Source organism: Pantherophis guttatus, chromosome 5, assembly GCF_059756535.1.
Source record: "Pantherophis guttatus breed Tessera chromosome 5, ASM5975653v1, whole genome shotgun sequence".
Taxonomy (NCBI): Eukaryota; Metazoa; Chordata; class Lepidosauria; order Squamata; family Colubridae; genus Pantherophis; species Pantherophis guttatus.
Genome location: NC_142067.1, coordinates 21,046,422 through 21,068,464, shown reverse-complemented (window position 1 = coordinate 21,068,464; position 22,043 = coordinate 21,046,422). Strand labels below are relative to the sequence as shown.

The following is a 22,043-nucleotide window of genomic DNA, read 5'->3' as shown; positions in this document are numbered from 1 at the left end:
CATTTTTTTCATGTGCATTGCTTGTGCAACTGATCTATAATCACAAAATTGATTATAGATCAATCACAAAATTGCAGCTACTATCTTGATTTTTTTTAAACCACTCTCTCTGGAAGATACTCCTGCATTCTCAAGTCATCTTTTCCAACACTAAGCATGTCTGACTTCTTCAAATTTTTCTTCATGGGACTTAATTTCTATTCCTTTGATCATATATTATGCATCCTGTAAACCTGTTTCTTGATCTGTTTCAGTTTCTCTGAACCTTTCTTAAAGTATTGAGCCAAAGAATTGGACAGAATATTTAATTCAGAGTCTGATCAAATGAAATGAAACAATTACTTTTCATGATTTGGAAATAAAACTCATTTTTGGCTTCATTATTTGCTGGTTCATAGTCCATTTGCAATTATCTTGAATTCTATTTTGCCAAGTCAAGTATCCTCCATCTTTTGCTGGGTGTTAAATTTTTGCTTTTTAAGTAAAGAATTGAAGGTTTATAAACAAGGGTTTGTCTATAAACAAACCTTGAATTAGGATAGATTTGCACAACACATTAAGGCTAATATGCAGTTGGCTAGTTTGTCTCAGTCCGTTGTATGGGCCCAGCCAGTGTGGTTAATTTATGATTGACTATGTAGGTGAACCTAACCAAGTACTTCATTAAGGAAAATTATGAGTTACTAATATATTGCATAAAGCTCATGGAGGAATTAGCAGAATGAATAGTATACAGTTTATAGAAAGTGGGAGTTAATAGATTTCACTGCTGTTTCACTGCTACTCTGCACCTGCCTCTAATTAGTGGCTCAAGCAAATGATAAATTAGGACTCACAAGATGGATATCTGCCTTTTGTGAAAACAAAAGACACTTTTTTTTTTACTTAGCCATGTTAAAATTAACCTTATTTTCTGCATTTGCAGCAAATGAACCCATTATGCTAGCAGGTTTTACGTAACACCAGAAGTTAAAGTATGGTTAGTTGGCTTGTGATTTGGTATGTTATATGAACAGTGTCACAATATCATAGTCAAAATTCATTTAAAATTTGGAACATTGTTATAATTTTACTGAATAATAATTATTTAAAACTATTTTCCCCTCAGGGAATTGTGCCTAGCTTTGGGATAGTTTCTAGTAGTGAAAAAATAGGAATAAAAACTTCAAAAATATTTCATTAAATGAGCATTAAGTGACATACCTAAGTCCTATTTAAATATAAATGGATAGATAATTCAGTGCACCCTAAATTCAGCTTCCATTCACCCTGGAGGTCAATACACAATTCTTTGCTCATTTTCTATCATCAAAAGAGTAGAAATTTTTTCTAAATTCTAGATTACTAAAGACAAAGATTATTCAGCAACTTCTGGTATTTGTAATTAATGCACAAAGAGCAAGATACATAATGGGAATAAAGTATCCAGTATTTCTCAAACTTGGTGACTTTAAGTCATGTGAACTTTAGTTCTCAGAATTCCAGCATTCTTGCTAGGGAATTCTGGGAGTTGAAATCCACATGTTTTAAAGTCACCAAGTTTGAAAAACTCTGGAACTAAGAATCTAATGGTACATTTTCTTTAATTGATACAATACAATACAATACAATACAATACAATACAATACAATACAATACAATACAATACAATACAATACAATACAATACAATACAATACAATACAGCACAACTTTACCCAATCTGGCTATTTAATTCCCGAAGAGGGACTTTGCAAGTATATACAGTGTTTTTTTATGCTGTCTGTGCTGTTTTATGCATTTATATCTTTCTATTACAGTACATTTCAGTTTTTACTGACCACAGTAAAGCTTTACATAAGATACACTTAGTAATTTAATAAATTAGTATTTGATTCTCAAACTAGTTTTATAATTTAGGCAATTTGTATTCTACCACTCGTAAGGTTTTGTAGTTTGACCCATGCTATTTATTTCTATTAATCATTCAAAAATGCCTATGTATTTGAGCCTTGGAATCTTCCCCCCCAGAATTTATTATTTATTTATTTATTTGATTTTATTTATTTGATTTATATACTGCCCTACTCCCGAAGGACTCAGGGTGGTGAACAGCCAAACAGTAAAAATACATAGATACAAAATTTAAAAACAAAGTAAAATCGAATTTACAATATGCTAGTCAATGGTTATATGTAATAAAGATACTAATTCTATTATTCAACTTTAACTATGAAGACCATCAATGGCCTTGTTTGTATAGCACCTTAAAACGCAGTAAATTTTAGTTTAATATGTTGTTTGAACCCTTCCATATGGCTCATTTTCTGGTTCAATTGTTATGAAAACCCATATGGTTGGGGTTAACTGATTAAATGATAGTTAAAATGGGAAGCATTCATGTTTGTTTTAATTTCTTCTCTGCAAAGCCAAGGGCTTCTGAATTCTACACCCATAAGGAGACAAATGTTTCCCCCCCCCTGAAATGGAAGTCAATCACAGTTTCCTTGTTTCAATATCCTCAATCAGAGCAACCTGATACCTGTAATGTACTAGCCATTGATTCACTCAATTCCTTTGGGTCAGCAGTTTGACTGTAGCTGCCTACGGCTAATTTGCAGGAGGGACACTGCAAGTGATTTTTTCTTAATGGAAATATTCAAGCCATGTAGGGATAGTCTTCATTTTGTGTTGGAGAAGGAGCCTTGTTTCTCCTTATTCTGGCAAAATAAACAAGCATAGGGTCTTGCAATATTGACAATTTTTGTCACAATTCCCTCCTTTTTACAGTTGACCAGCAAAAATAAGCCTACCTTATTTTTCAAGCTATTCATGTACTTCTGGCTGGTTTTTGTGATGAAGATTGGTAAGGTATCTTGAATCCCTTGTTTTACAATCATCATAACAAACTGATTCATGAAAGTTTCCTTACCATAATCACCTCAGAAGCAACTTGGGTTTAACTGATAATTGTTATATCCAACCTTTTTTTATAACCATGGCACCTTCAACTCCCAATATTCTCCAGCCAGCATGTAGGAGAATTCTGGCAGTTAACATCAGGGATAGAAACATATCAGCAAAAGTCTAGGAAAGGAAATGCAGTGCAAATCTACATACAGCTACCAGAAAATGACTTCATTAAAAGTTATTTTAAAGTAAGTAAATTGTGCAGAAAAAATTGTAGGCAGGTAGGTACTGGAGGTTATTTTTTCCCCCAGGGTACAAGTTTTTCAATATTTTTAATTCTGTGGAAGGGATATGGTCAGGTACAGATTACAAGATTTAGGAGTTTAAAAAAATAGTAACTATCACTATTTTTATGACACACAACCATGTTGCTGGGGAAAAAAAACCCATACATTGCCAAAGAATTATATTAATTAAAAAGTCACTCTGAGTTTCCAGGGCTGATGGTAAACGCTTGAGGCCCTGTTCCTAGTTCGACACCTTATTAGCTACACCATCTTGACTCTCATGGGTTTTTTTTTTTTTTAAATATCTGGTCATTTTAATGTGCTTGCATTTTGAAATTATATAATCCCTATTTGAGAAACCACCTGATAAAACACTTGATAAGCAGCATAAATTTGGTTATCACAGTAGAAAACACCATGTATGTACAAAAACTTTATGGAGAAGGTATTAGATGGGTGTCACTTGGTTATCCTATTGTCCTAGAATTACAAGTTCAGCATGATATACAGGGGAGTGTTCTCCTTGATTTCAGAAAAGTTATGTGAAAAAAATTGAGTTTCTTCCAAGTTGAAAGATAGGATAAAATATACATAATAAGAGTAATAGCAAGGAGTACAAAGGTATGCACAAGCTGCTTGCTGTCATAGTACGAGAATGTTTAACTTGAAAACTCAGCTAAAATTGCTTTAAAATGAGATCTAATATTCCCTTAAATCAGCAATGAGTTTGAATGCGAGAAAGATAAGACAAACAAGAATATAAACTTAAGATTTCTGGCTCTAGATTTCTTTTCCTAGTCTCCCACACAGCATTACAGATGTTTCTTATTTTAAAAAACCATTTTCTCTCTCCTCACATCACAAGTCTTGCAGAGCCCCTTATTTCTGTAATTTTGCAGAATGCAGTATCACACTGTAAAGTTAACAATCCAGCCAACAATCTTCATACAACATCAGCATAAGCCTTTTTATTTGTTCTAATAGTGTGAATATTAGAACAAATAATATTATTAAAGAAAGAATATTAAAGAAAGTTTTAAACTGAAAGTTCATTCTAATCAATAGTTTTAAAGTATTTCAATTAAAAATACCGGGAATGGAAGACTGAGTTTATTTTACATACTAACATATAAATTCTGATTTGTCATTGGTGAAAGGAGCTTTATTTATTCAAATTTGTTGTAGCCACCCAAGTTTGACTGACTCATAATTACAATTTATTTAACCATGGTTTATTCAATAAACTACAACTGGATTTTACCTGGAGGTAAAGCAAACCATAATGGCTAGATTTACACAACAAACTTTGTCAGAACAGAAAAAAATTGCATTATATATAAGTCTGGTCAATATATTTTTCTATTTTATTTCCTTTTGTGGCAACTTATTTACTTCACCTTAAATACTCACTGCATTTTTTGGAGATGCATGATTTCAGGCTATATATATTTTGATAAATCTCAAAGCTGTAGGCTAGACAGAAATCATACATATACGGTACATGCCACAGACAGGAGCTTGTTTGGCATAGTGGTTAAGGCATCAAGCTAGTAAGCAGGAGACTTTGCAGTTCTAATCCTACCTTAGGTACAATGCATATATCGTACAGGTATCTCCCAGAAGAATCACAAACTTGCTAAAGACATTTTGGTCTAGCATGTTGTACAAATCCATCTAGTTCACAGTCCAATATGTTGTGAGAAACAATTTCACAAAGCATTCAAGTCCAGGTAATTTCTAGCACAGAATAGTTAAAATAGTCAAGATGGAGGCTGCAATGGTGTGATCAGATTTCAAACTTTTTATTTGCATTGTGACATGGGCAAAAATTCAATTTAATGTTGTGGGCATCATTTTGACTGTTTTGACCATATCCTGGGGACATCCCCCCTCCCCATTCTAGCCAAATGCTTCCTAGCACCTTCAAAATAATGTCTGTGGTCAATTCTCCACATTATAGTAAACCATACTATAATCTGGCTGTAATTTAGCGTGTGGACATGAATCTAAGCCATTCAACCTCAGTGCTTTAATTCAAAATTAATAGCTGAGGTGCTCTTTTCTTTTAAAGAAAATAGCAGAAGGAATGATAGGGAAGTATGGGTTACCGGATATTTGTTCTTTGCGTCTCTCATAAAATGCCAAGCAGAGAAAAAGTAACATTTATTCTTCTCTTCCTTACTAGTAATTATCTCTTTCCACTTATTACTATAACCATGTTTCTTATATCTTTCAATTTATATTGTTTTTGTTTCCTAGTATGATTTGATAGCTTATTAGTAACATTGACTATGACTAAATGTTGTATCTTTTTATTCTTGATGAATGCATTTTATTCTCCTTATGTACACCGAGAGCATATACAGCAAAGACAAATTCCTTGTGGGTCCAATCACACTTGGCCAATAAAGAATTCCATTCCATTCCATTCCAATTTATAAAAGCTTTGCCTGGAAATACAACTCCAGACCTATTCTATGTATTATGAGGTCGTATGGAGGTGGCAAAGTATTCAATAAATGCTTTGTATGGAAGCATCTTTTTTTCCTCTCTCCTGTTTTGGACTGGAGCAGATCTGTTATTTCCAAGCACGCTGTACTTGTTTGGAGCAAGACCCAATGACCTGAGTTAAACGGCCTTCTTAGGAAACTGATACAAGATCTGGCTTGTTCCTTGTTGCCTTCTCCACTTCAGTTTCACAATCAAGAGTTGCCAATGAGCTCTTCTCCTTGCGCCCTTCGCCATTTCATGGGGTCTGACAAAATATTTGTACAGGGCTGATCGATTCCAGATGAAACACGAATTGAGGTTACTTCTTAATCAATTCGATATATGGTACAATATAATATATTAATTTAAAAAACGTGCCCCATTAGTAGGGAGCGGAGGAGGAAGGGATTACGGTTGTTTTAGTAATATTGAGATCAAATGAAGGGACAGTTGTTGTTGTTGTTTTTAATTTGCAAAGGGCTTCTTCGGTCGCAGTGCAGGAAGTCCAAAGACTCGATAATCGGGGATTAAAAAATAATAATAATATATGACTATGAAGAGATCCCTTCGTTTCCTCTGAAACACAAAAGTCAAACGGACGACCGCGCCCACCCCCCACCTCGGAATTCTGCAGTCTCGGTTGTGGGCGGGGCTAAGGGTGCGATTAAAATAAGAGGCGGGGCTACAAAGCATGCCGGCTGGGCTTCGATTCCCCTCCGCAGGAGAAGGGGTGGGGCTTGGGCCTCGGCTTCCATTTCTGGGTGGAGCCTCGGCGCGAAACTCGGGTAGCGTTTGGCCTCGAGGTGGGCGGGGCCAGCCGTGCCGCTGTCTGCCGCACTCGCTTTTTTTGCCTCGCGCTTTGCGCTGAATCCGCTGTTGGCGCTGGCAGTTTCCGCGGCGGCGGAGGCGGCGCTGCTTTTTTTGCGCGCTTTCCCGTTGCTGCCTTTAATTCTCCAATGAGAGGCTCCGAGGAAGGCTGCTTTTTTTGCCTCAGGATCGAGGACCAGCCTGGGATGACCTCAGGTTTGCTCTGGGCTGTTTGAGCAGCGCGGCCCCGTCCAAGGGAATCTAATGGAAGCGATGTCCCCGCAACAGGATCACGTCGGCCAGGGGCGATCTTCCTCCCTGACCGGAGGGAATCGCCGCTCCGCCGCTCCGGAGGGCAAAAAGGTGAGAGAGAGCTCCGACGCCGCGTGCAGAATCGCCCACCGGGGAGGAATGGGAAGCCGGTTTCCTTCCTTAGGCAAACGGGGCGGGGAAGAGAGGCTTTGCGCGCTTTCCTTCTTTCCTTCCCTTGCAGGTGGATGGAGGTCGCTCCGTTGCTCGTTTCCTTGGAAGTCGGGCCGGTTCATTGCAACCTTTTCCCACGGCCGGGTGGGTGGGTGGATGGAGGCTGGTCGTTGTGCAGCCCCAGAACCTGAAAGCTTTTGGCGGGTTGACTTGGGAGGGAGCAAAACCCCACGGAGACCGTCGGGATTCCCTTCAGGCTGGCGCTGCGATCTGTTTTAAAGGGGTTTTTTTTGGGGGGGGGAAAGGGGGGTTTTCCCCGGGCGCTGCTCGTGTCTCCCCTCCCTCTTTTCCCTTCTGCCTTTCCCTCGGCGGTTTTTCTCCCCGCCGCTTTTGACCCGTTTATATCCCCCTTTTCCTGAATGGAGTCGTTTGCCTCCGCGTCTCGCAGGGGGGGGAAAAGAAATGAAACGTGAGAACGCGACCCTATGAAGATCGCCATCCCGGCTCTTCCCGGGAACCTTTTCCCGTATAGCCTGCAGTCACCTCGGGGGTGGGTGGGTGGGTGGGAAACGCACGCTGGGCCCGCGTCCCTCCTCCGAAGGACTTTCAGCCGTCGGTCACTGTGAGTCGTGACTCGGAGGAGCTTCGCCCGCCCACAGCTGAGCCCCGATCTCTAGCGCGCTTGTGCCCGCAGTACGCCGCCTCCTTTCAAAGCATCCGAGGGACCCTCCGCGTGGTTGGAAGGGGAGGTGCGTTATTTCCACCACCCCCCGTCCCTCCGTCCCCACACCTTCTTTCCAGCGGGAGGGTTTGACTCCCCCTGCCCGGGTTCGCTTGCCTCTCGCGGGTGCCTGCACTTGACCGACCGGGGATGGATGGATGGAGGCGAGCGCACTGAGAGACCATGCGCTCTTTGCAGCCGCGCGGGGAGCGCGCTCGTGGCTTAGAAATATTACCTTTCTGAGTGGGGTGTGCGTGTGTGTGTATTCATGCATTCATGTATGTATGTATGTATGTATGTATGTATGTATGTATGTATGTATGTATGTATGTATGTAGAATCCACGATCCACTATCTTGAAGATGGTGTCATCCGAAGGACCGGGTGCTCTGCTGGCATCGCCTTTGGAATAAGAGGAGCCGCGTCTCCCTCGGTGCTTTTTCAGTGGAAGAGGCGTAAATCCGAGAAAGGTTGGCACCTCGTTTTGGTTTGAGTGGTTTCCTCCTCTGAAAGTGTTCCTCTTGGAGATCTAATTCTGAGGTTGTTTTTTTTTTCTCCCCCTCCTTCTAAACTACAAGCCCTGGGTAGGAACTTGAACGGTGAGATTTAATTCACAGGCATGGGGTGATGCTAATGGGGAGGCTCCCAGTGCTTTCTATACTTTCCTCCTGCTGCCATTAAAATAACTTTACGTAAGGAAGGTTAGTGTTGCTATTCCCAAATTAGATTTCGGGAGAGAAGAAAGAGACTGGGGTGAGAACTCTGAGCATAAGGCAACCAATAAGTGTGTTACTGTGTTATTTGGACTCTCGATGTGTGTGTGTTGCGTCTTTTGTACTAGATTCCAGCAGCAGGAATTCTAGAGATGTCCAAACAGGACATCGGGATGTTATCTTTTCTTTCTATATTTGTTTTCCCTTGACGGCAGCTAGATTATGACACATGCAGGACCTGGAGCTGCTTTTCAATATTACTTTATTTAGGAATAGATCATGTTGCATTTCAAAACAGTTTTCTTAGAGTGGTGTGTAGAGGACTAACAAAATTTTGTAATGTTGAACAGTCTGATTCAGGACTGGCTTGTTTTGGCCAGACTTGCGTTGTTCTAAATATTGCATTTTTTCCTTCTCTTTGCCAGTTTGGTCTTATGGTTAAAGGCTCCAAGCTTAGAAACTGGGAGACTGTGAGTTGTAGTTCTCTCTTAGGCATGAAAGACAGTTGGGTAACTTTGGCCCAGTTACACTCTTTCAGCCCTACCCACCACATAGGGTTGTTTGCTGGGAAAATAGGACGTCGAAGGAGTATTATATATGTTTCCCTCCCTGAGTTATTTATGAAATAATAAAGGTGGGATATAAATAAATTTTGTGACCACTGGTAATGTTCAATTCCAACTGGATTTATGCAATTCTTTTTTTTGTTCTTGTCTTTCTCTAAACCTTAAGATTCTCCCAAGCCTTCCACAATCTTTCTTTTAGGTGTGGAAGGTGCTTGTTTGGACTGTTTAAGGATGCAAACTCAAAGAATGAGCTTCTTCATAGTATATAGCTTAGTTTTTTGTAGTGGCTAGTGGTTCTTATACTGGAGCTAGTCATTCTTTCGATTTTTCCCCACATTCTTGTACATATTTTTACCTTGGCATCCAAGACAATGAATGGCTTGTCCCTGTCAGAACCTTAGAGTTCAGCTACAGACCTGAGTATTCATTAGTTGCTGCCATCCATTTATGAAATCTGGATCACTTTTTCTCTTGTAGATATAAATAGAAATGGCTCTGAGACCATACTTTTGTTATACAATCTGTTCTGTGGGCTTCTGTCATATTTATTGATTGCAAAAACCTTTACCACAATTAGAATGCAGATAAATGAGTTCTTTTTAAAAAGTATTTCCAGATCACCAGTTTTCTGACTCCAAAGTCGCGTAGTCTAGAACAGTGATGGCGAACCTTTTCAGCACCGAGTTCCCAAACTGGAATGTGCATGCGCGCACCGGCTACCTGGTCGTCTGGTTTTGCGTGGGTGCACCGGAAACCCGAAGACCAGGTGGCTGGCCGGAAACCAAAAGAGCAGCTGGCGACAGCACGCGTGCCACAGAGAGTTTCTGAGACTTGAGTTCCTGAAACTACAGATGGAGTGTATTGTGAACTCAAGGATGGCTCTAATAAAAGTGGGATGGAGGTGGATAGAGCTTTGAGTGATTTACAGTGGATGGGTAAAATTTCAGATGATTGTATTGGTCCTACAAAAGTAATAACTAATAGCTGTCCCTGCCACTGATCATAAATTTGGTTGCCAAAACAGAATGCCTCAGGTAGAAGGGATGATACCAGAGACTGCCACTTGTCAGAAATGGTGTAGGTTCTCCTGCTTGGACGGGGGGTTGGACTAGATGACCTACAAAGTCCCTTCCAACTCAATCTGTAAATTTTGCGATTGTATCTTTTTTCCTGTCACAGAGGAGAAGCCATTTTTCTCCCTCTTCATTTCTTTCTTTTTGAAAAAGACAAGACTTGTGGACTTGCTTCTGGGACTGATCACAAATTTTGGGCTGAGCAAGTTCTTAATAATTTAGGTTTGCAAGCATGAAACACTGGCTTGCACTTGGATTCAGAGTATGAATGTCTAGGTGTCCTCTGAAAAAGAAAAAGAAAAGAGATTTTCCATATCCGAAGTCTGCCTGCCTCAGTTTAAGAACTAAAGTTTCAAGCTTCAGTGTCCACACTTAGAAAATTTGAGTACAGGAATTTTCAGCAGGATTTCTAGGAAAGCAATATAGTACAAGAAAGGATGAGTGACCAGCTTCAGTCAGCAACGTGAGAAAAACTAGAATTGTTATCTGGATGGTGCAGCAAGATTTTAAAAATAAAGGATGGCAGAATCTAGTAGGAAAAGGAGCATTTGAATTTTATCTCAGGCAGGGAAATTTTGGGTTAAGAAGAAGTAACCAATAAGGTGATCCTTGAGGTTGGAAACCATCACTTTAGTAATTAAGATATTCCAAGTGTTAAGATGGTGTTTTAGTGCTTGTATGCTCCTTGTACAAAATTCCTCCCTTTCACTCTTAATGTGTGTGGGCTTGCCACAGTGTAAGAAATCTGGCAAAAAAAGAAGTGTGATTTATGAGTCAGTGATACATTGGGATCCTGAATACTTCAGCATCTTCTTCCTTCTCCCCAGTTTTTTAAACTCTGTTCCTCCTAGAGACTATTCCAGAATAAATAGAAGGAAGAGTAAAGGAGGAACCAAGCTAAGAAGGAAATCTCCTATTTGCAGGGTTTGCATTAAAATGTGATTAAATCCCAGCCAGCACATTCTCCTTAGAGAATTAGTACAGCAGGCTGCCAGATGCTTATTGGGATTTTAAAGCCTGCCTGGATTATTATAGAGCACATCATAAATATTTCCAGTCCCGATCACGTTGGGAGGAGAAAAATGGGAACACCATATATGTAGTTTCTCTCTTGGATGTCAGCCCTCAAGCCCAATGTGAGACTGGTGTACTAATAAACAGTTCACTGGAGTCAAGGACATTTGAACATCTGAAATGTTCTGCAGTTTGGCATTCAATCGAATGTTTCATTTCAACAAGAAATCATTTTAGTTTATCCTCACAGGAATAAAGGCGTTGGGTCTGTTGCACTGGGAGATAGAAACGTTCAGGACATCCAAAAGGCTGAACAAATTTAAAAGCCTGAACCAATTGGAGGATAAGATTTTCAGTTTTCATGACCACCGGAATGTCATGACTAAGAAGACCCCTTCCTATTGGGGTGTTTGTTGTTGTTGTTAGTTGCGAAGTTGTGTCCGACCCATCACAACCCCATGGACAACGTTCCTCCAGGCCTTACTGTCCTCTACCATCCTTTGGTAGATGGTAAGCTTACACCTACTGCTTCAGTGACTCCATCCAGCCACCTCGTTCTCTGCCGTCCCTTTCTTCTTTTGCCCTCAATCGTTCGCAGCTTTAGGCTCTTCTCCGGTGAGTCCTTCCTTCTCATTAGGTTGCCAAAGAATTTGAGTTTCATCTTCAGGATCTGGCCTTCTAAAGAGCAGTCAGGGTTGATCTCCTCTAGGACTGACCAGTTTGAACGCCTTGCAGTCCAAGGGACTCACAGGAGTCTTCTCCAGTACCATGTTCAAAGGCCTCAATTCTTTGGTGCTCAGCCTTTCTTATGGTTCAACTTTCACAGCCATACATTGCAACTGGAAAAACCATAGCCTTGACTCAGTGGTGAAGTGTAAATTTTGTTAATACCGGTTCTATGGCCGTGGCTTGGTGGTAGTGGTGAAATATGACTGAGTGGGCGTGGCCAACTTTTTTATCTTTTTAACTTTTAAAACCATTTTTCTACAACCTCTTCGGCTGAAGAGGTTATTAAAAAAATGCTTTTAAAGCCTCTGACGATCGCAGCTGACTTGCCTGATCGACAGAGGCTTTTTCTTTTTTCTTTTTAAGCCTCTGACGATCCTAGTGACTTGCCTGATCGGCAGAGGCTTTGTTTTTACTTTTAAAAGCATTTTTTCTATAACCCCTTCGGCCGAAGAGGTTGTAGAAAAAATGCTTTTAAAAATAAAAACAAAGCCTCTGATGATTGCGCGGCTCAGCTGGGCAATGGGGGGCAGGAATTTTTGCTACTGGTTCTCCGAACCACCCACCTCCATTGCTACCGGATCGGGCGATCTGGTCCAAACCGGGAGCATTTCACCCCTGCCTTGACTATACACACTTTTGTTGGCACGGTGATGTCTCTGATTTTTATTATGCTGTCTAGATTTGCCATAACTTTCCTCCCAGGAGCAAACATCTTTTAATTTCTTGGCTGTAGTCCCCATCTGTGGTGATCTTGGATTGGGGTGTGTATGTCTCACGAAATTAGTTTCTGAAAATGTATAACTAAGATGGCATAGTAAATATTCTGAGATGATTGTCCAGTGGCATACATACCATGGGTGTCAAACTCACGGTGTCACATTGCCATCATGTGATGTTCCGCAATGCTTTTCCCCTTCACCGAGCTGGGGTGGGTGTGGCCTGTGCATAACGCATCTGGCCCACAGGCCACCAGTTTGACACCACTGTATATAGGTGGTCCTCAACTTACAACCATTCATTTAGTGGCGATTTAAAGTTATAACGGCGCTGAGAAAAATTACTTATGACCATTGTTCACACTGCGATCATTGCAGCATTCCCATGACCACGTGATCAGAATTGGGGTGCTTGACAATTGGCATATATTTATGTGATCACCATTTGTAACTTTCCCAGCCAGCTTCCAACAAGCAAAGTCAGAAGGGGAAGTCAGATTCATTAACAACCACATGATTCACTTAACAGCTGTAATGCATCCTGTTGTCCTCTAGAGCAGGGGTGAAATGCTCCCGGTTTAGACCGGATCGCCCGATCCGATAGCGATAGCGGTGGGTGGTTCAGAAAACCGGTAGCAAAAATCCCTGCGCCCCCCACCCCCCACCATGCCCAGCTGAGCCGCACGATCATCAGAGGCTTTTTTTTTTGCTTTTAAAAGCATTTTTTCTACAACCTCTTCTGACGAAAAAATGCTTTTAAAAGTAAAAAAAAAAAAAGCCTCTGATAATCGCGCGACTCAGCTGGGATTGTCAGAGGCTTTTCAAAGCATTTTTTTCTGCAACTTCTTGGCCGAAGAGGTGGTAAAAAAAATGCTTTGAAAATTCTCTGACGGTCCCAGCTGAGTTGCCTGATCGTCAGAGGCTTTTCAAAGCATTAGAAAAAATGCTTTGAAAAGTTAAAAAAAAAAAGTTGGCCACGCCCACCCAGTCACATTACCCCCCCACCCCCACCAAGCCACACCCACAGAACTGGTAGTAACAAATTTTATATTTCACCCCTGCTCTAGAGGTTCTCTTCTCATACAGTAGTCCACTGACTAGCATGTTAGTTGTGTTAGGTTAAATTAAGCGAAGAATTGTTTGTACGTTTTTTTCAACTTAGTGCTTTTCAAAGATACCATACTGTACTTTTCAGAAATGCAGGAATGCTGGCTGCAAACTCTGTGATTCTTGTGCAAATCAGCCAATTGTGAAATAGTTTGAGTAGGATAGGTAATAAATCATGATTTATTTGTATTGCAAATCTACAGTAGCTGGATTCACACACCAAGTCAAAGCCAAAAATACATGTTCAGTACGATGCAGTTGCATGAAGAAGGTATGAACAGAACAAAGTCCTCTGGTAGCATTTCTGTGTGTGTATGTTTTGTAGTTGCATAGCAGGCAGAAGTTCAAAAGGTGAATAAAAGTTTAATACAACAACAGATTATTATCTTAAGAGCTGCATGAATTTCTGCTTGTCTTGTATTTGGGAGACCTGCCAGAAAAGCTACTTGTGAACATTGCTCTTGGTATGACAAGCTGTTCCTGTTCATAAATCATTTTTTACATGAAACTATTGAAGTTAAGAACTCTTTGTTATAAAATGCTCTGCCTTTGGGTGTCTAGCTCTTGCATCAGATGACTATGTTGAATGCCCTGAAGTCATATAACGAGCCTTTGTATACTGAATCGTCATATTACAGAACTTCTTACGGGACTTGGGATTCAAGCTATTTTCAGTTATTAATATAGTTCAGGGGTGTCAAACTCGATTTCACTGAGGGCAGCATCAGGGTTGTGTTTGACCTCAGGGGCTGGGGTGGGAATGGCCAGGGTGGGCGTGGCCAGCTTGATGTCATTCGTGTTGGGGGCGTCTGTGGTGGCCTGAGACTTCTGCCAGCGAAAACTGGCTCCCGAGTTCCATTTTCACTGGAAGAGGGTGGCAGGAAGCTGTTGCGGCTGAAAATGGAGCCTGGGAGGGCCATGTGTGGCCCTCCCGAGCTCCATTTTCGCTGGCAAAGGCACTATGGGCTGGTCCTTTGCTGTTTCTAGGGCGGCCCCACGGTCCAGATTTAAGCACCCCGTAGGCCACATCCAGCCCCCGGGCCTTGAGTTTGACACTCCTGATAAAGTTCATTAAGGAATATTACTCCAGCTTTATATGTAGTTTATGTGAATGCTGGAAAAAGGATTCAATGGGTTAGGGTTGGCTGCAGAGTTAAATTTATGCTCTGTTGAATTTAGAAGGTTTTACATGGGTTTGTTAAACTGAAAATGATTCCAAAATAAAGGGTGAAATTAGAGCTAGTCCCCACAGTCCCTTGAATTTGTTGATGTCTTGAACTATTTAAATCATTTTTATTACCGTTTTTGTTATTCTGACATCATATGATCATATCTGTCAGAAATTATCAGGTAATATATTATTGCTAAACATGGGTGTCTGATGATCTCCATCTGGGGATCGTAGGAGCTTTAGTCCAACACATCTAAAGGACCTTGGGTTAGGATTGGAGGAAGCTGCTTCCAATAAATATCATTTTAAAATTAATCGTTATGAATTTGCTTCTTCATTTTACCAGGTCTAGGGACAGCTTAAGACGTAACCAGAAATTATCACAAACCTTAGCAGAACTTGATTTGAATGGCTACAAATTTTCTCCATCAGACTATGTCTAAAGATCAACTTTATGGCTTCAAAATTGTCACTTCTTATTCAGATTCTGCATTTGCCTTGAGAAAGGGTTTGAGAGAATTTGGAGACCTGTATCCTTTGTTTATCATGTTTTTGTTGGCCTAAGAATGTTGTGTGTAGATTTTGGATGATGATGATGATGATGATGATGATGATGATGGTTTTGTTTGTCAGAAGGTTGCAAAAATGATCACATGACCCCAGGACACTGCAATCGTTATAAATTCATGCCAGTTGCCAAGCGTCCGAATTTTGATCATGTAACCACAGGGAAGCTGCAATGGTCATTTGAAAAACAGTTATAAGTTCCTCTTTTTTTTAGTGCTGTTGTAACTTCAAAACAGTCACTAAAGAAATGGTTGTAAGTCGAGGAACACCTGTATGCAGAGTATGGAAAGGGAGTAAGAAAAAATAAGCAAAGGAATTAAAGCATGAATTTAAAAAAAAAGACAGGAGGTATAGTTACAGCACCCACATTCCCAAAACCTCTATTCTTACTACAACTATTTTTGCTGTAATAAATAACTGAAGGGACATCGCTCACCCTTATTTTACTCCCTGATGTATGCTGAACCATTTACTAAGCAGTCAGATTAGTTTTAGGAATTAAATGGAATGTTTAGCGTGCTTGGATTTATAGCATTTGTTTCAGTTCCCTTCATCATATCACTATCATTTCCATATACTTGTCTGAAATAATTCTTCTTGCATTCCCTCACTTGAATTTCATCCCAAGCTGTTTCATTTCTTCAATTTAATTCCAGACAGTCTGCAGGATGCTCCTTATTTAGCCCTCTTAACCTACTGTACTTCCAAAAGTGTGTGTGTGTGTATGTGTATGTATTGGGGTGAAATCCAGCAGGTTCTGACAGGTTCTGGAGAACCGGTACCGGAAATTTTGAGTAGTTTGGAGAACCGGCAAATACCACCTCTGGCTGGCCCCAGAGTGGGGTGGGAATGGAGATTTTGCAATATCCTTCCCCTTGGAGTGGGGTGGGAATGGAGATTTTGCATTATCCTTCCCCTGCCATGCCCACCAAGCCACACCCACCAAGCCACACTATGCCCACCAAGCCACGCCCACAGAACCGGTGGTAAAAAAATTTGGATTTCACCACCATTATATGTATGTATGTATGTATGTATGTATGTATGTATGTATGTATGTATGTATAATTTCTAGCAAAATTGCTATGTGTTTTCTCTGCTTCTTTTAATCCGAACTATTTCATGCTCACTTTGAGCATGAAAGTACATGCTGATTGAGTACATTCGTTACAATCAACTTCCATCCAAAATATAATGCTAGGCTACATCTTTATAAAGCACCATATAAACTGATGATACATATGAAGTGTTAAAAGATAAATACAACCACCCCAAGTTGTAAGGAAGATCAGTGAAGAAAATGAGCATGGTTTAGGCCTTTAGTTTTTTTAAAAAAGTTGGCAGTTGTTTTGCTATCCCCAAAATTAATTGGATAATTTCAGTTTATCTAGAGCAGGCAGGCCCAACCTGTCGACCACAGGCAGCCTTGGAAAGCTAGTAATGCCCCACATGATCATAAAACATTTAACATTATGTGATACTTAACATACATTAAAACTATATTATATATTTTATATGCGGCCTAAGACAATTCCTCTTCATTCAATGTTGTCCAGGCAAGCCAAAAAGTTGGACACCCATGATTGAGAGTGTGAATAAGCAGCTGGTGACCCAAAAGCATATTTGGCCAATAGGCATTTTTTCCCTATCTGATAAGCAAACTTACCAGATTTTAAGATGATGAAAAAGTTTTGTTGAATTTGAGCAAACATTACTTCTTCCTATCTTTTTTTCACTCACATATAATGCCCAAGCAATAGAGATTAATACATCTGTGTGTACCCCTTCTGCAGGGTAGGGTGTGATACAATGATGAAATGTAAAATTTGTTACTACCGGATCTGTGGACGTGGCTTGGGGGGGGGGGTAATGTGACTGGGTGGGCATGGCCAACTTTTTTTTTCTTAACTTCTAAAAGCATTTTTTCTACAACCTCTTCGGCTGAAGAGGTTGCAGAAAAAAATGCTTTTAAAAGCCTCTGATGATTAGGCAACTCAGCTGGGATCGTCAGAGACTTTTAAAAGCATTTTTTTCCCTACAAGCTCTTCGGCCGAAGAGGTTGTAGAAAAATGCTTTTAAAAGCATCTGACGATCCCAGCTGAGCCGCGTGATCATCAGAGGCTTTTTTTTTTTTTTACTTTTAATTTTTTTCGGCCGAAGAGGTTGTAGAAAAAATGCTTTTAAAAGGAAAAAACACAGCCTCTGATCGCGCGGCTCAGCTGAGCATGGTGTGTGTGTGTGTGCAGGGATTTTTGCTACCGGTTCTCCGAACCACCATCGTTACCGAATCAGGCAATCCCGTCCGAACCGGGAGCATTTCACCCCTGGTGTGATATGTAAAATTTTTGTCCTGATTTGTTTAATATACAGTATCTGAGCATACATAGCCTTAATTTATGTGATATGAATTTGAGCACAGTGGTCCAAATTTCTATCTACTGATTGCCCCATCTAACAGAACAAGAGAGTTGTATCCAAATCAGCCTGTGTAAGGCAATTAAATGTATGTTAATTTTACATGAATAATTTGCAGCAGTTTGTAGCAGTTGCACAATAACTTTATTATGCAAATGACATCACTTATGCCAGTTGCAGGAAATGACATGATTAATGTAAATGAAGCAATTCGGTATTTAACATTAATGAATACCTCCCCCCCTCCCAAATTGGTCCAGTTATGATTTCACTGTACTGCAAAATGTATATTGCTAATTCCTGGGTGATAGAAGTGGGTCATATATCATCCGGATGTTGTACATTAGACAAGGTGTACTGTGATGTGAATGAATCATAGACTAAGGAAGGATGTTTAGAATTTTGCCTCTTTACCATTGCTGTGATTTTGTTTCCATGCTTCATAATTATATCCAATAATTAATCCAAAGTCACTCAAGTTATTTAAAGTTTTATGTTAGGCAAAGAGATAAATTTAGTTTTGTGATAATTCTATGACCTTGAGAGCACATTGCTGAATAATAGTATCCAAAACCCAGCAGTTCTCCATGGCAGTGAGATCCATGGACATCAGAAATTGGCACATTTTGTATAGATTTATCTGTGCTTGCAACAAGCATAGGACTGTCTAACACAGGCCAGTTTTTTATATCCTATTGGAAAAGAGGATGGGCCTACTCTGTTAAGTGTTAATCTGCTTGCTTTATTTATGTACATTTGTGTGCACTCATGCGAGTTCTTGGTTGAATAGCTGGAATTTTTTAAAGAAGATGATTTGTGCTGAAATTCAGTAAAGTAATCTTGGCATTATATCCTACGGGAGAAGATTTCTTTTAAACATACCAAAACCAAAGTGGGTTTTTTTTTCTTTTCTAAAAAACTCTCATCTGATGGAATAGCAAGTTGTAACATTTCTATTATTTTCTATATTTAATTTAAATCAAGTAGTTTTTTTCACTTTATTGATCATCTATACCACAGGTGTCAAAAGTCAAACTCGAAGTTTTTTCCCTTCACGGAGCTGGGGTGGGCGTGGCCTGTGCGTGATACATCCGGCCTGCGGGCCACTAGTTTGACCCCCCCCCCGGTCTATACCTACCATCAATTTTCACTATATACATGATGTTTTACAGGCATCCTATCCGTTCAAACTTGGGACAGCTGGGGGGAATGAAATCCTTATAATTCAATTTTACATGGAAAAATGAGGCTGATAATGTGTATCAAATCTCTAGACATAGATTTGAACTTCTTTTTATGACCAAAATTTGGCCATACTGAACTTTTTAGTAGGTAGATTTGTCCTATATTTATTTGGATTACAAGTTTATTTGACCCTGTGCTTTCTCCTTCATATGGGGGACGTTGTGGCAAAGTTTTACAGAATTGAAATCAGAATAGCCCTTAGTCACGTCGTTTATTTATTTATTGTATTTCTTATTTTTAGGGCACACTGGTAAATGAACATTTTGCCTAACTATTCCAAGAGAATGTTTCAAAAACGTTCTTTTGTTTGTGGTGTCTGAAAGAGAGTTGAGTTCCTAAAAAGGTACACTGGGCATGATTTGAAAGAGAGCTCTTGCACATGCCTGCGATTCATTAAAACCAGGGGTGAAATCCAGCAGGTTCTGACAGGTTCTGGAGAACCGGTAGCGGAAATTTTCAGTAGTTCGGAGAACTGGCAAATACTACCTTTGAGTGGTCGCAAAGTGGGGTGTGAATGGAGATTTTGCAATATCCTTCCCCCAGGAGTGGGGTGGGAATGGAGATTTTGCAGTACCCTTCCCCTGGAGTGGGGTGGGAATGGAGATTTTGCAGTATTCTTCCCCTGCTATGCCCATCAAGCAACACCACACCCACCAAGCAACATCACACCCACCAAGCAACACCACACCAACCAAGCCATGCCCACAGAACCGGTAATAAAAAATTTTGGATTTCACCACTGATTAAAACAGCCTTCTCTGTCAGATTGGAAAAAAGATGCTGCTGTTTTAAGGAATCCATTAAAGCAACTCTTGCATGGTGGAGAGCTGCAGTGTTATAATATTGTGAGGACATCATTGCCATCTTTGAAGACTTAGAATCCTTCCCATTCTAGCTCTGGTCTAGTCTGGTCTGCTTTGGTGACTAAAATGTTCCCTTGCAATTGCCACTAACCTCCTTGAAATAGTTTTGAAGAACTCTTAAGTGACCATGATAAACATCTTGGACATTACAAACACTGGAAGTAGTGGATCATATCTTAGTGGCTATGATTATTTTAAAGCCGAATTTTGAATTCTAGCAAACAATTCTTTGTGAGTGTTGGTGCAGGAGAGAAACATGCACATACATACACACTTGTATTCCACCTCATGTGTTTCCCAGTTCTTATGATTGTGGAGGAAAAATGGAAAAATGGATCCCATTTCTAGTCTGTGTTCCTTTTTTTTATTTGCATGTCTTTATAGACTTTAATAGAAATTGCAATAGTTAAAAATACATTGTTAAAAATGTGTATTATTTCATCAGATTTAATTTCTCCCAACCATTTTCTATTTCTATATCTTTCTCTTAACTGTTACACAAATCCTATAGAGAATTATAATATAAATCTATTTTGGGGTAGGGATTAGAAGTCTTTCAATTCATCCAACATATAAACCTAAATCCCAATTCAGACATTTCTTAAATAGTTGCCTGGAATGTTGTCTGTTATGACGTTATGAATTTTTTCCTTTCATTCAGGAAACAGGACACAAGACACTGTTTCGTGACTGAATACTGTAAATAGATCTCGACTAAGCCTGGAGAAATAATAATCCATTTGTCTAAAAATGAAACCTCTTGATTTCTTACGTTTTTTTTTTCTTCCTTGGCAGAAATGCAAGTTGTCCACAAAAATAATGGCAGAGCTTTAAATTTATAGTACAGCTTTGTATTTCCACCCAGGAACGAGAGGCTGCATTAAAATGAGTTCATGCTATAGCTTGGAATATGTGTATATAAATTCATCCTAAAAATATGTTTTTCATATCTATATGTCGTTCCAACATTGCAAGTAGGACAAGAAACTGTGTAGCGTCCATCAGCCTGGAGGCAAATTAGAATATTGAAAATCAATAATGGGCTAAGTTGGATTGATTGACTGAAAGAAAGGAAGCATACAGGTAGCTCCCAACTTATGACCGGTTGCTTAGCTGTTATTTGAAGTTGTGATAGACCAGTGATGGCTAACCTTTTTGCCGTCGCGTGCCAAAAGCGGGGAGAGCACAGGGGGGTCATGCGTGTGCGTGCCCACACCCATAATTCAATGCTCCACTCGTGCCCCACCCCCCTGCGCATGTGCACGAGACCCCCTGCGCTCTCCCCGCTTTTGGTACACGATGGTAAAAAGGTTACCAGTGGGCCCGTTAGGCCCATTTTTTGCCCTCCCCAGGCTCAAGAGGCTTTTTGGGAGCCTGGGGAGGGCGAAAACAGCCTCCCCCACCCCCACTTCAGAGGCCAGAAACGGCCCATTTCCTGACTTCCGGTGGGCCCGGAAGGCCTGAAAATCAGCTGGCCTGCACGCACATGCATGCTGGAGCTGAGCTAGGGCAACGCTTGCGTGCCCACAGATATGGCTCCGTGTGCCATCTGTGGCACGCATGCCATAGGTTCGCCATCGCGGTGATAGACCCTCCAAAAGGTCTTACGAATCAGTTTTAAAGTTCAGACGGCTCCTCTTCCTACAGTCATGTGAACTCATTTTGAGTACTTGGCAGTCAGCTCTAGGTACAGTGATTTACAGTGTCCCATGTTCATGGGACCACGATTTACAGTGTTTTGCTGAAAAACGGGGTTTCCTTCTGGTTTTCGGCAAAAATGAACAATAGGTTTGCTTAATGACTACAGTATTTGCTTAAGAACTGGGGATTCACTTAATAATGATGATGATTCATATAATGACTGCTACAAAAACAAGGTTGTAAAATTGGGCCAGTCATATAATGGCTCATTTTACCACCCTGAAGACTTAGGACCGTAATGGGCAAACTCCACTACAGTCATAAGCCAGGGACTACCTGCATTCTTATGCTTTAGATGAAACATACATAAACCTAAATTATCCTTATTCTGTATCAAAACATGCTGCTCACCATCTGCAGGTCTTATAATACTTTTTCTAAAAATAGCTTGTCAATGTTTTCAACGGGCATTCACTAGCCAATATAATGAAGGCAGTCTATTGCACGTGAATCTCTCTGAGGATGCATTCTGTTTCATGTCTGTTTTACAGAAAGTGCCATCAATATTTAGTTTGTTTGTTTGATTATTTATTTATTTATTTAGTTT

At 40.2% G+C, this 22,043-nt stretch overlaps 1 protein-coding gene across 4 annotated transcripts in view; it reads left to right on the top strand.

The window, feature by feature from the left end:
• The first annotated feature begins 6,411 nt into the window (after positions 1 to 6,411).
• Positions 6,412 to 22,043, top strand: part of ARHGAP20 (Rho GTPase activating protein 20) — a 95,296-nt gene continuing 79,664 nt past the window's right edge. The window contains exon 1 of one of the 4 annotated variants that reach the window (XM_034409738.3): positions 6,412 to 6,835. In XM_034409738.3, the coding sequence (XP_034265629.2) occupies positions 6,737 to 6,835 (99 nt within the window). In that variant the 5' untranslated portion in view covers positions 6,412 to 6,736. Of the gene's footprint in view, positions 6,836 to 7,694; positions 8,087 to 20,854; positions 20,879 to 22,043 lie in introns of those variants that run through there. The other 3 variants (XM_034409733.3, XM_034409748.3, XM_087894662.1) reach the window with 3 other exon arrangements.